The sequence below is a fragment of the Parasteatoda tepidariorum genome, chromosome 4 (genome assembly GCF_043381705.1).
Source record: "Parasteatoda tepidariorum isolate YZ-2023 chromosome 4, CAS_Ptep_4.0, whole genome shotgun sequence".
Classification (NCBI taxonomy): Eukaryota; Metazoa; Arthropoda; class Arachnida; order Araneae; family Theridiidae; genus Parasteatoda; species Parasteatoda tepidariorum.
In genome coordinates this window covers 3,769,589-3,785,052 of record NC_092207.1, presented here as the reverse complement: position 1 = coordinate 3,785,052, position 15,464 = coordinate 3,769,589, and the positions used below count along the sequence as shown (strand labels likewise).

The 15,464-nt window shown below is 30.8% G+C and overlaps 1 protein-coding gene across 1 annotated transcript in view; it reads right to left on the bottom strand.

Annotated features, from left to right (window-relative positions):
* Window positions 1-2,495: 2,495 nt before the first annotated feature.
* LOC107447514 (serine/threonine-protein kinase PAK 3-like protein) overlaps window positions 2,496-15,464 on the bottom strand; it is a gene marked incomplete at its 5' end in the record, with an annotated part of 47,298 nt that continues 34,329 nt past the window's right edge. Inside the window, 3 exon segments of the mRNA XM_071179343.1 lie at window positions 2,496-8,878; window positions 11,969-12,106; window positions 13,725-13,921. Coding sequence (XP_071035444.1) covers window positions 8,789-8,878; window positions 11,969-12,106; window positions 13,725-13,921 — 425 coding nt within the window. The 3' untranslated portion in view covers window positions 2,496-8,788.

The window sequence follows — 15,464 nt, the reverse complement described above, 5'->3', positions numbered from 1 at the left end:
GTTTATAAGAAGAGATCAACCAAATAAGTTTATATTGAAAAACAACTATTGTTATTAATTATTGTTACTTAAATTAAATTATTTTCATTAAATATTTAATATAAATATATATTAATATTATAATATATTAATATACATTAATAATGATAAAAGGTATGACATTTGTTGTTATTAAATGATAGAATTCACTAAAAGTATATAAATATGTAATAAATAAGATAATTTTGTGATAAAAATGATAAATGAGGTTTATCTATTGTCAATACATTGGTCATTCTCATTTACACCAGAAAAAATAGCCAAAAAACACAATTTTTGTAACTGGGCGGGGCTACCCGACACATTTTGAAAAGAGCTGAAAAACATGTTTTTTCAAATTTCTATTTTTTTAAGTTTAACTATTCTTTTTCTGGTTAATTCTTATTGCATTATTTAATTAGATGATAAAACAGTAGAAACATACAAAAATGTTGATTATTACTCAGTATTATACAGAAATATAAGAAATACTCCTTAATTGAGCGGGGCTACCCGACTCTCCCCTAAGCCTTGGTAGTTTTCTGAACCGAACTTAAAGTACAAAGTAACGCTTTAGGACAAATTCACTTTCATGGATTACATCAGAACTGAAACAAGCTCCCATTTGCTTAAACTCGAAAATATTCTCTTCCCCATAACCACTGGAAGTATTGTGTTCCGAAACTATTTTCAGAACAGTTTACGAAGTAAGCTTTAGTTATAAAAAAACAATGGAAAATTTTAAATGTAGCATTATAAATTTCGTTATAATATAAACGTACTATATACAATGCCAATCAAAGGAGTTGAGCAGTTCTGCCATTTCACAATTTGGAGGAAGTGGTGATTACAATTAATACAAAAAACAAATAAAATTTGGAGAATGAATTACTTATTTTTGTTCACCATAATTTTTTTTTATTAGTAAAAAAAAAATTATGACTTTGATAAGTAGAAAAACTATTTCTCATGAAGATGTATTTTAAGTAAAAAAGCCTCCCTTTAATGTAATTTAGAAGACAACTTGGTAGGTAATATCTTAACTCATATGTGAACCTTTTTAGAATACACTATTTAAGAACAAAACAAACTCACTTCATTTCTTACACCAGGGTGAATAGCCAAATCATTCAACAAAAATAAGCACCATTCAAAAGGCTTTTCAAGCACTATATAAAATACAAAATAATTCTCAAAGACTTAACGTAATTAAGATAAAATAACCAGTTTATGACAAAGAACTCTTTTTCTTGATTACGATGAAATGGAGAATGCAGCAGACGAGAGTGCATCAAAGATGTAAAATGATTGGAGTTATCATACTCTACGGATCGACAGTAAGCCGAAACAGATTGTGGTTGAATGAAATGTGAAAAGTACGCTTTTGCATATTGCGTGGCAAAAATCGACATGAAGAAAATCTCATTTTGAAATAAAGCACTTTCTAAAAACACCCAATGAAAAAAAGCACCCTTAAGGGCTTTTGAAAAAACAAAAATTAAGGACCTTTATGCTCTTTTTAGAAACGCTAAGCAGCATGTCTACTTATTTCCTTATAAATAATTTAAGAGTGGATTTCGTTCAACGAAGGGACGTTTTTCAAAATTCTTTTCTTTGTTCAACGTGCATGCAACAAACATGTCAGTCTGGAAAAGTGTGGTCACATGAGGAGGATGGCGTATTAGAAAGGACAGTCTCCCCCCTATCCTTAAAATAGTTTTCCAAGACTTGACATGATTTTTGATAAAAACAACTAGTTTCTGACAAAGAATTATTTTCTTTTCTTGATATTAGCCACAATAAAAAGATTGAGAGTTTCTTCGGTTCGATTTCATAGGGTGGAAAACGATGTCTGAAATTGAGAATATCTTGTAAAATGCAGCAGAGTTGCACATGAGAGTGCAATTAATCTCACCGAAACCAGCTCAGTAGACGCACATGTGGACTCCCAAGTATTTCATCAAACATGATCGGGGTGCTATCATACGTTGCGGACCGATGGTATGCCGAAATGGATTGTGGTTGAATGATTTGTGAAAACGTTGAATAGAACAACGTGAAAACCACGCTTTTGCATAATACGAAGCGAACATCGATACGGAAAAGGAAAAAAAAAATGTCATTTTTAAAGAGGAAAAATTAAGCACTTTTTAAAAACACACTATGAAAAAAGCACCTTCAAGGGCTTTTAAAAAACGAGAATCAAAAATAAGCACCTTTAAGCACTTTTTAAAAACGTTACGCACCATGTTGAAGGGTGTTAAATAACTTTCCATTTGGAAAAAAGACTTGACCCTCAGAGAAAAAAAATGTCTGAACAGGAAGTCGGTCGTAAAGTGTAAGTAAAGAGAACACTTCTCTTCTTTATGTTTTTAATTACAAAAAACTAAATGTTTTAAAGAATATAACCAAATTCCTTGGCAAGGTTTTTCCTGATAGGGGTGCGATTGAGCCATCGAAAAACTAAAGAAGTAGACTTCACTGAAAAAAGTAGTTTTATTATTCCGTTTTCAGAATTCTGAAAATGGATATGTCTTGACATCACAGAGTATTATTACAAACATACAATTAAAAAATACAATTGAATCAATAATTTAATCTCACACAGCCATTTCTATGACAAAACAAATAAAGCAAAATACACTTTTACTTCCGCTTCTTGTAACGAAAGTCAAAAGTATGTACCTTTTTAGAAATTTAGCAGTTTCACTTCTGCAAAAGTATTGACTGCAACAAGCATTATTTACATTCTAAGAACTGGCGGTAATATAGGACATGGATACCTATTGTTCTGCTCAAAGGATTCTGAAGAAAAAGTTTCGGAACAGGAGTGAATTGAAATACTGTAAACTATTTTCAGAAAAATAGTTCATCCCACTTTTGAATACTCGAAGGCTATAATTATTCTCTCGATGTCCAATTTGACTTCTTTATGTTTGTTTGAAATTCGGCTTCTTCCTCGAAAGATTTTACGCTAAAACTTTTAAAATAATTTTTTAGAATATTCCTCAGTAGTAGTCTTATGAGCGGCTGTATAATCATTCTTTTTGTTGGTAGCGCACATTTTTATCCCTTAGAAAATAGTTTAAATCAGGGCTTGAAAAACCACACGTTCTCGGTGGTAAAAAATTCCCAGCGGACAACGAATTTCTCGAATCCGACGTCCGCACGGAAGGCCATTTTCCCGTTCATGTTCGTGATACATTTAAATATTTGTTATCTTACAAGAGTCTAGCGCCTCACTTCTAAAATGACCCTCTAATCTAGAAAGACAGCAACATACTGCGCAAGGTGGAATTGATGTTTTCTCTGTCTGGCAGTACTGCAGCGGTTGAAAGGGACTTTTCAGCAATGAACTTACAAAAAAAAAAAAATTACTTACTGGTTTTAAACAAGAAGCGTTAAACGCAATTATGAACATCTACCTAAATGGAAAACCCCTTTCAGATTTCTGTGCAGAAACCTCTGTAAATCATTGGCTTGATTGTGGAACTGGCAAACGTCCTATTTGATTCATTTAAAAAACGCAGTCCTCTCGGATAAATTGACATTTCAGATAACTTGACCTTTGTCATTTAAATTACTATATAAAAGAAATAAGTTATTTCATAAAAGAAATACTAGGTCACTATTAGTAACCTAGTATTTTTTTTTATTACTGTATAATGTAATCCTAGTAACTACTAATTCATTGTGCAATTTATATAAATGGTTGTAATAAATAAGAAAAAAAATATTTTTTTTTATTTAGAAGCTATGGGTCAGTTTCAAAGGAGAACGGGTACATTTTTGGACAAGCCGTTCTCGGGGACGAGTAAAATTTATGAGTTTTTTTGAGCCCTGGTTTAAATTACAAATTAGACTTTCGTCTTGCCCCCTTTTTTTGTTGAAAAAACACATTCTTTTTACGTGCAGAAACCTAACTGTGAGAAAAGCCACTTATCTTGGCCTCGTTCTAAATAAACACATTCTAATAAGAGGGAAAATAGTGCTGTTATGCATTAAATTACAGAATCTACTCAATCAAGAACACATACAACTCAAAATAATATATATACCTCCACACATCTTCTGTCAGACTCACTACAAAATATTATTCTGAGGAGAATTACCAAAGGAATACTGACAAACCTAAAAATTGATTCATTTGATCAAGAAGCTCAACCGAATCATCTCTGACAAAGCTCTTGACTGCAACACTGGAAATTTCAACAATATATATATCTGAAAATCTAGAAAAAGATTCCAATCTTAGAGCTATTGAACACTTCGTTATGAGGTAATAACGCTTCAACATTATATGTAAATAGGCGTCTTCATCAATTGTTTTGTGTTAGGAAACTTATCAATTTTTTAAATGCCATTTATTCCTTATCCTCCATTCCTCTTATCTTATTGATCCACCACAAAGTACAATATATTCAGGGTTGATACAGAAAAAATGAACAAAATAGTTGGTTTTAGGAGCCTAATGCATGAAAATAGTATCCAAAAACTAGGAAAATAATTGCCTAAATAAGAACAAAAATGCATCAAAAATATGACTAAAATTTTGTTAATGACTTAATTGTCATATACCAGGATCCATTAAGTCAAGTTGGTGGCAAATATGATAATTTTTATCTAAGCATTAATGTATATATATATATGTATGAAAAGTGATAACTCAAATTTGAAATTCAAGCATCGTTATATCATATTAAAAAAAAAAAAAAAATTCATTCGGTATTTCGTAGCAATAATCATTGAAAAGGCGATCGAGAAATGAAATACAATGGAATCTGTGCAGATTGGACAAATTAAAAAGTGAAGACTCAAATTTGCAATTCAAAATTTTTTATTTATTAAAAAAAAAGAAGTTTAGTGTGTTCAGAAACTATCTTGTGGGGTGTAGATTTTCCACCCAATTAAAAAGTGAAAACTTAATTGGGCTTAAAAAACATTGCTAGGAGTACAGAAAAGTCTCCCAATAGTCTCCTTTTCCTGAAAATAGTTGCTTTTTTAACTTTTTCAGGCAAAAAAAGTTGCCATAGTTGCCTCATGTCAAAAATAGTTGCATTTTAGTCGCCTGTGGCAACCCTGAAAATTTCAAGATGAATAGGCCTATCTGAGGCCACAAAAACCAACGGGCCTTGTCAGAATGAAACTTTTTAGAAAAAGGAAAGCAATATTATATATACGTATAATAGATGGCAGCTTGAATGTAAACAATAACCCTATTATGGGAAGAAATTAAGAAAACTTCACATAATTTTACCATTCATAAGAGTTTTTCTGCTATTTACTATTTCTGACGGGTCTCGAAAACAAAAAATATTTATATCAACAGAAATGAAGTATGAGGTTTGCCATGTTTTGAGTAATATCCTTCACGTGGCTATATTTGTATAAAATAGAGCCCTTTGTTATATTTTGGGTAGCATCCTAGAAAGGATGCAGTCTTCCGAATTCATTTATTGTTTTTGTTGTAAACTAAATTGAAAGAACGTATTACATTGCAAAAACGCTACGAGCGTAACGATATTGGATGGCACGTTTTTTTTTCAAGCTTAGGGGTAAAAATCAGTCGGAAATAGTAACCTGAAAGTATTATGGCAAATCCCCCAGTGCCATCTGTCACTTTGCTTTACACAGAGTCAACCATTCATTCAGCTAGTAATTGAATAACAAAAAAATCTTGGCACACAATTTAAATTCTTTTAGCATATAAGTTTAAAAATATAAAAATGATGCTTTATTTTATTGAAATATAGTATGCGTTAAAATTTTGATAGAATTTTATTATTTTTCTAATTTTGCATAAAAATAGCTTTTCATTAAATCTAAAAATAAAATTAATGTGCTCAATTATTGATTATGAATATACTCAAAATGGCATAGCCACAACACAAATGAAAAATTGCCATCATTTAAAATTTTAAAACGGAAGATTTATGACACCCATTGTGCAATGCAGGGAGAGTAGATATTGACCATGTCAACCTTCATCTATGAAAAGGTATCTCGACATAGAATCGAGTTAACGTGCCTTAGATACTAGGGAATTGGAATTGTACTTTTGTAGTGGTAGACACACTACAGTACTCCCCTACCAGAATTATATTTGTGACAGAATTCGATGAACGGATACCACTTATTGATTCATTGCTGGTTTGTGAGAAGCCGGGAGAGCTGTATTAAGTTTACGGTTGTGGTTGCTCCTGTGTAGCCTTTAGCAGTCGAGTGAATATGTTGTTTGTAATCACGACTAAGTAGCAACAGGGCGAGGAGGTGGATAATATAACAAGAGCAAGCCAACTATTCAACGCGGACCATCCATTGAAGTTCTGATTAATGTGGGAGTTTCTGTCAAAGTTCACATTACGTTCGGGTCACCAACGAGGGGAGAGTAGATATTGGCAATGTCAACCGTTATCTATGAAAAGGTACCCCCATAGAATCGAGTAAACACGTCTCATATACTAATGAATTGGAATTGTACTTTTGTAGTGGTAGACACACTACAAACATAAAACACACATTATCAAATGTCAGAAATAGCAAAAGGATTATTTTTCAAATAACCGAAATGACATAGAAACAGTGTGTGAGAACCACAAAACTTATCATTGGATTTAAAATAGAAACAAAATATATTGAGTAACATAATTTCAAAGTTATATTATAAAAATGGATTAAAATATTTTTTTTCTCAATGAAATTAAAAATAATTAGATGAAAAATTGCATTATTTTAAAACAAATAATTAATTATAATGAATATTTGTGTTCAATTAAAACTTTTGAATATTAGAAAGATTCAATAAATAAAGTTTAAGGGATGGTAGTTTAATTTAATTTAAAATTATTTAAATGTTTAATTCTCAATTTGTTATAATTCTAACTGAAATTTCATAAACTATAAAATTAAATTTAAAAATTGTTGTATTTGCTACAAAAGCTAATACTTATTTTCAAATCCAAGAGAGAGAGAGAAAAAAAAGGTTATTTAGATTAAATTTTTAACTCATTTTAACTAAATTTTGTTTATGGTAAAAATACCACATCTGCTAAATTTGACAAAAAAAAACAAAAAAAACAAAAAAAAAAAAAAACAATCATAAATAAAAAAACAGGACTAAAAACATCTAAAATCTGAGCCAAATACACTTATAAAATTAATAATTTGGATTCTTTTGGTTAAACGTGCGGAATGTCACAACTTTTTAATGTCTAATAAATACACACACGTAAGGAAGTTGGAAAATAAACTATGTTTAATAATCTCATTCTGACAGTGAAAACTAATTAATATTTTATACAAGATCATAAAAGCCAACAGGAGAGAGAGAGGAAATGACTTAACACTTCAAGTTTATTGTGTGGAAGTATTTACTATTATTTGTCACTTTAATGCAAATCATTTTTATCATCACAGACAATATGGCACTAAGAGTTCTGAATAAAATAAATGAAAAATGACCATTCTGTAAGAAAACTAATACAGGGTATCTGCTACATTTTAAATTTTCAAATTCATGACTCATTCCAAGAACTTTTCAAGACTTAACAAAGTTACTATTTTCTCCAGACAAAAACAGAGCAATAAATTTTTTAAAAAAAAGCGTTATAATAACACTAATTGAAATGATAGGGGTAACCAAAACTGTTATACTCCGCATCTTTATATTCATAGATTTTAAATTTAAAAAAACAAAGTAAAAAAGAAAAAAAAGAGTTGAAGCAATAAAATAAGTGGAAAAAAAATACAAAAGCAAATAATTTTTTTCTTCTGCAGAATCATATTCCAAAGATACTTTTCTCGTTCGTCGGGAAAAAATATTACGGAGTTTTCTGATATCATTTCGGAATAAAAAAATATCGCCAATGACTGGCTTGCTTTAGTTAGAATTTTAAATTGATAAAATAAAATAAAAATAACAAAAATCACAGAAGTATAGAAGATAATTCGCTCTAGAAATGATGTTTTTTCTTTCATTTTTTGAAATAACACCATAATTTTTAAAGAACAGGATAAGATTTTATGTTTTAATAAAATATGACTGAGTGGGGATTTTGTTACAAATTCAGATATTCAGAACACCATGAAATTCGAGGAGGAGGGGGAATTCCATTTTAAAAATTAGATTTTTTGACGACCTAAATCTGTGACTTTCTATGATTTTTTTTTTTTTTAAATAGTTAAAATCATGACACTTCATGACAAATTTTGTTCAATACCGAAATTCATGACTTTCCATGATTTCTCATGACTTTCCAGGTACTCAGATACCCTGTTTATATATTCAGGAAAATTGTATGTAATTTTGTACCTACTTGTTCTTTTTAATCTCGTACTGTTTTTTTTTTGGAGGGGGGGGGGGTATTTAATAATTGGATATTATTTTTCTTTCACAAAAACAGCAAAGAAAAAAGGACCATGAATGTTAAGCAAGTGGAATTTAGAATGTACATGATCAGCAATAATGGAGGATACTAAGCTCATTTTGCAGTGAAGTGTTCAGCCAGTCCCTTTAAAAAAGCAAACATTTAACATTTTTAATAGTCCACTCACAACTTTTAAAATAGTTTCTTTGTACATTACAGGAGACCTCCACACTCATATATTTGCAGTTACTAAAAATGTTTTTAAATATATCACAAAAACTCACGGTAGTTGATGTTACAGCCTTATATTTCATTGTAGGAAAGCTGCTCTTAAAAAAGAATCTTTTTTTTTTAAACCCTGAGGCACATAATTTAGTGAGTTAGATGATAGCTGAATTATTTCTTTACTTGTATTTACATCTCACTGCCTCTTTTGCTGCCATTATTAAATCGTATAGACTTGCTAAAGGTTGAGCCAACTTGAGGAATGGATGCTGAAAAGAATAAAATAAAAATCAATGCTCTACTACAATAACTTATGGTTGATTGAATGTAAACAATAACAAATTAAGAAAAGTTCTGTTGTATCACCCCACTTATGTTATTCTTACCAGGTGATGTGTCAACAGGCTTAAAATTTTGGGGAGTTTTATGATTGTGATTTGAGTTTCAATTTATGCATAATTTAAGGATTCATAGGTGTTTTAAGGATTCATAAGTGTTTTAAGGATTCGCAAGTGTTTTAAGGATTCGTAAGTGTTTTAAGGATTCATACGTGTTTTAAGGATTCATAAGTGTTAAGGATTCATAAGTGTTTTAAGGATTCATAAGTGTTTTAAGGATTCATAAGTGTTTACAGGTCGTGAGCCCGAAACAAAATTAATATCACAACAAGAAAAAAAGTGTAAAGTTATCCATTTTTTAAGTGTTACCCCTTATTTGGCTATATGGGTGTAAAATAGCACTATTTTTTTTTGAGTAACATCACAGCAAGCTTACGGAGTCTTCCAAATTCATTTGTTGTTTGTTTCATCGAAAGAACGACTTACATTGAAAACACTATAAGCATAATAATATTCGATACAGTATGGGACCCCTAATCCGGTATCCCGAAATTCGGCACATAATCCGATCTAATTGTTTTTTAAAGAAATTTTTATTAATAAGAGAAAAAAAAACAGTTATATTCTCTTTCTATTCGGAATTTAATTCTGTTGAAGTAAGTAACTTTAGTTTATCTTTCTAAAAAAAAGCATGAAAAAAAAATCTGGTGTCAAAGGAAACATCTGTTTCTAAAGCAGTTTAAAATATCTAAAGTTAAAGGGAAAAGTAAAAACACCTGCATTTTCAATGAACAAAATAAAGAAAAGCATGTTGGAAGAAACTGATCAATCAATTTTGACAGCTGTGCAAGTGCTCTACTGGTTTTTCCCCCCTTCTTACTGCTTGGTTCCCACATTTCCCTCTCCAGTTTGACCATAAATTAGCCACATCCTTTTGATAATGAAGCTACCACTTGGGATACAAACTGAATTCTATCCCTTTCGCTGCTTTTCTTATTTGATGTAAATTATACTCTTTCGTTTTTTTATTAGTTATTAACTGCTAATTTTTTTTTTGTTAAATGATAGCTTGTTTTTTTTAATTGTATTTAGTTGTTAGCTTGTTTTTTTTATCATTATTTGTTGTTAGCTTATAAAAAGTATATATTGTTATTTCTATTCTATAAATTATATTTTAATTAATGAGATTTCTTAAGATGGGACAGTTTTAAATTCACCTACTACGATCAAAACTTAACTAAATTTATTGGAATTAATTAATTTTCTGAAATTAGCAGTATAATTGAATTATTGTTATATATGGGTGCCATATTGGAATTTCCGAAAGAGATCCGAAATTCGGCAAATTCCGAAATACGAAATTTCGTCGGTCCCGTGAGTGCCGGATTTGCGGTTCTATACTGTAGTGCATTTTTCCAAGCTAAGGCTTAAAAATCAGTTTGAAGTAACAACCCGGAAGTAACCACTGGCGCCATCTGTGCTTAGCTTTGCATGGTCAACCATCCATACTAGACAAATCTTTTAAAATGCAGAAGATTTACAACAATCAACTATTGAAATTGTTTGCTTATTGCTTCAATAGGGGGCAACACTCCTCCTTTTTATCAAGTTCTTGTAATTTTTTAAAACATAGTTTCTATCTAGATGGCACCACTGTAATAAAAGTTTTAAATACATCCCAATAGTGATACTTGTCTTAAATTTTAATTATCTTTTAAAATAATGATTTTAATCTTTGTTATATTGTTGTTTATTTACGTTATATTTATATGAAACTAGTATTACTTTATCAATTTTGTGAAACATTGTTTTATTTATAATTGTTTCACCTCTGGATTATTCTTTGATGATCACTGGTTTTGCATGACTGTTAAATAATTGAAAGTGTAAAGAGGTCAACTTTAGATTTGATTCACTTTGCTGACCGGTAGAACGAAGGTGTATAGTAGAGGCTGAAGAAACATGAGGGGAAAAAAACGATGGAAATTATGCACGCATTTCATCAAATAATGAACTATTTGTTCTCGAAGAGTTGATACAGTTTCCCCTACTACTTTGACAGAAGGTTCATATGAACAATAAAAGAAGTTGAGTCTATTATACATATGTCAAGAAAGTAGTCTGGAGTGTTTATTCTGAACCATGGAATAAATAAGTGACTCTTAAACCATTAAAAGCAGTTATGATAATCTAAAAAAAAAAAGTGGTAAAGTGAAATCATAATTATTTCTAGATATATGACCTCTTTTTAACATTATTATCAGTGTTATATATCTGCAAATTATTAATTATTAGAAGATTTGTGTAAAGAACTATTTTTTTGTTTTTGTTAATGGAAATATAATTTCATCTTTATTATTCTAAGCCTCAAATTACCTTTTGATTTTAAGTTTCACACTAATAGCTTTATATACCTTATGAATAGTAATGTGCATAACACCTGAATTGCAGCATTTATTAAATTTTCTTTGAAATCTCTGACTGTTAATAAACTTTATTATGGGTGCAATTAATTTCTTAATTTTCATTTGAACCTGGGCAATAGTATCACCTAATCCTCTAAATCGTTTAATTTTTAAGAATGATTAAAAAAATAATACATTTTGAGGTAACAGTACAAGACACACACACAAACAATATATATGCACACACATACATACATGCAGGGGGTAGAGAAAATAATGGAGACACTTCTATCCTAATATATTTTTTCAGATTTCTCAAGAAATAATGAATAACTTCAAGAAGTGTTTAAATCATGTGATTTATCATACATCTAAATGAAGTTCAAACCTTTTAGAGGTCTGAGGGATCGTCAACAAATTACAAATGGAAATAGTGTTTTTGCGGAATGGTGCCAAAAAATGTAGCAATGAATTTATAAATTGTAACTAGTATTTTGGCTATTGCATGCAATAATTGCACAAAATTTCGTAAGTCTATCTTAAATATTTATGGAGGTATGAAGAAGAAAGTAAGCTATTCTAATAATGTAAAATAAAATGCAAGAAAAAAACTAACTTTAAGTAATTCATCAGCAGTACTCCGATTGTCCACATCAACTTCTAGGCACTTATCGAGGAAGTCTTGAAATATTGGGGAAATCTTATCTTTTTCTTTTAGCTGCGGTTTTCCATTAGTTGCTATTAGATATAACGCCTGTCAATACATAAATGAGGACACATTTGAAAGGGTTAACACTGTACATATCATAAACAATATATTAAGAACACTATCACTGTACTCTTGTGTGAGCTATACTAGTTATAATTGCTGAGGGGGGGGGAACGTAACGAAAAAAGGAACAACAAATGCTGAAGTAAATGAAATAGTTTAGTATAGTTGAAATATCATCCTTAAATATCCCATGGATAGCGGTCACCACTTTTTAAAAGAAGAAATAAAGTTCCCGGTATTTTCCCATTTTGCAAGGAAAAACTCAAAATTCCATGTTATTTTAGGTGATTCCCCTCTTTAATAACATAAATGAGAAGAAAGAAGAAAAAAAAGATAAATCTTAGTTATTGCAGAAATGCTAACACTTGGTAAATAAAAATTATATATGGAGAGGTGCAGCAGGAGCATTTCTCAAAGCTAGTTCAGGGCCACACAAAGTCCGTGCTAATTCATCATTATCAGGAATACCCTAGTATGAGTAGAAAAGTCACCAAGAAGCACTCTTAAAAAAAAAAAAAAAAGAGGTGAATGGTGCGTGATAGAAGAGCAATCAGAGCAGACAATGCCCACCCTACAGTATAGAACTCAGCCTGAAAAAAAGTGGCATAACTAGAGATTGGAGCAGTAAATACCCATCCATAGGTGTACCAGACTAGATCCCTTTTAGAAGGATCATGAAAAGCATACAATCACTATAAACGAAACTTTTAAGTTTAATGCATGTCTGAGCATGCAGATACAGCGGAAGGAGCCACGAGACACAGCTGAGCAATGATAATTGAGTCAATCCAGTAAACTCTCTTCCCCAAGACCTTCCATTCTTAGAATTGCCTCAGTTATCTCTTAAGAAGTCACAGATGTAACATTCCTTTCCTTCATGTTAAAAGCTGACTATGAGTCACAAATGACTACAAGCATTACATTAACACCTGAAAGAAAGTTTTTTTCTGCAGAGGGTGGGTGGAGCGCAAACAAAAATCATTTTCCTACTTTGAACTCAATGCATACTTGGTTGGTTGACTTAACAGTCAGAAAAATGAATAAACAAACTATTTTCAATAAAAACGGTTTTCAGGCACGTTTGCAATCTTATTTTATTTAAATTGTTTTGAATATTTAACCATAATTAACACTCTGCAAAATTTTTTTTTATATAATATACACATTTATAGTTAATACACATATAACATTAAAATAAAAAAAATAAAAAAATACAAAGTAAGTAGGCCTTTGATATAACACTATATTTATTAGGTACCAAAAATATTGTTGTAGCGAGGTTTTACTGTATATACCACTTTCTGGCCAAAAGTGTCCAGTTGCTATGGGGGTGGAAGCATAATGGTGTGGGGGAGTGTTTCTCATAGTTTGGCTGGAATGCATGTGGACAATGCCCATTTCTCTTCAATTCACACACATCGAGGCTCGCATAGACGATGAAAAACTGGACTGGCCATCTCCCGATCTAAATTGCATAGAACACCTTTGGGACGAGAGCAGATGCAAGCTGTGATGCAAGTCCTATAAAAAAACTGGTGGAAAGGAGGCAAGAGGGGGACGCCACAGATGGTGTATAACTTTTAGAAGGAAATACACTCACCCTGAGAGGGCTTTCATGCATATAGGGTGGGTCACCTTCAATCATTTCAATGGCCATAATACCCAGAGACCAGATATCCACCTTGGGTCCATACTGCTTACGTGTCACGATTTCTGGTGCCATCCAATAAGGCGTTCCCACCATTGTTGTCCTTTTGCTTTGCTCAGGCGAGATTTGAGCACAAAAACCAAAATCAGCTGAAATTCAAATGAAAATAAGTTATTCAAGTGAATAAGATACGTGTACAAGGGCAGACCACAGCTGTGTGTCTCGGACAATGCAGAGAAAGGGAGTGCTCCGATAGTGTTTTGTGTATAGCGGGCTAGTGGAAGTTCCCTCTAAAAATTGGAGTTGCGTGCAGCAGTCAGACTTCTAAGGGACAAATGGATTCATGGAACAGGTGTTCCTCGTGAAATATCGGATATCACGGATGAATACCGCAATGGAAGGATGAAAACCGTGTGAAATTGCCAACACACTTTGTATGGCAGTGTGTTCACCATTGTTCGTGACGACTGGAATCTCTTAAACTCAGCCAAAGAAGGATCCCACATCTTCTCACCCATGATCACAAGGGACAACAGGGTTCCCACTCTTTCAACAAAGCAAAGGACTTTTTTGAAAAATTAAGGACTTTAAATAAAAATAGTATGATTGATTATCATTGAATATACATATGCCACCAATGATAGCACAAATTATTTACCATCCTAACAAAATCAATAAATAAAAAAACAATTTTATTAGAATGTAAGTACTGATATAATTGTATTAATTAACAGGGCTTGCCAAAGAATTACCAGACAATTTTTGCAAACCCGGTTTGTTTAAAAAAACAAAAAAACATTTTGAGAGTGTTAAAGGTTAACGTCATTCACATTGTAAAAGTTAATGTCTGAAACTAATCTGCATTCTATTTTTAATGATTTCATTGAAATTGAATTGTAAAATTAAGTACAGAAATTAAAATTTGAAATTTTTTCATGTATATTAAAAATAGAAAAAAGAGAGTAAATAAAAAAATTTGTCTAAAACATTGAAAAAATTACTTCAACAAGTTTTAATGTTTCACTACTAGACCAACAAATGTGTTATATTTACTTCTATGATGAACTTAAACAAAATCATTTCTACCTACTTTACTAATTAACTTTACACAATGCATTACACTAACTAAACATTTTGGAGAAAAACATGTACTAATTTTAAAGTAACCAAAAATTTGAACAAAAATTAAAAACAGCATATCAAGTTGCAATGCTAACTGAATAAAATGGTTATTAAAATCTAAGGATCTTTTAGATGAGTAGATTTAAATTTTTATGTAACAATCTGCTTATCCTTAAGAAATAAAAATAATAATAGCATAACAATCTAAAACTTAAAAATTACATTGCAACAAAACAAATTATAAGCAAATAGTTATCAAATATTTAACTTTCTTGTTAGAAGCAAATCATGCTTTCTTATTTAGTGCTCAGGAAGAAAAGAAAAAAAAATTAAGTATTTTTGAAAAAAAACAAAAAAAAAACTTGGTTTCGTCAAAAACACTATAAACTTCAGGTTTTTGATGAAAAACCTAGGTGGGCTGGGTTTTTTCAAACCCTGTTTCTCACAAATCAGTTTAATTTTAGTACAATCATGAATTTTAAAATTTTTTATGCTTTCTATAAATTTACTGTTACTTATTACACATTGAAATATTATACAAATTTATTTAATTCCTCAAGATTTTAGGAA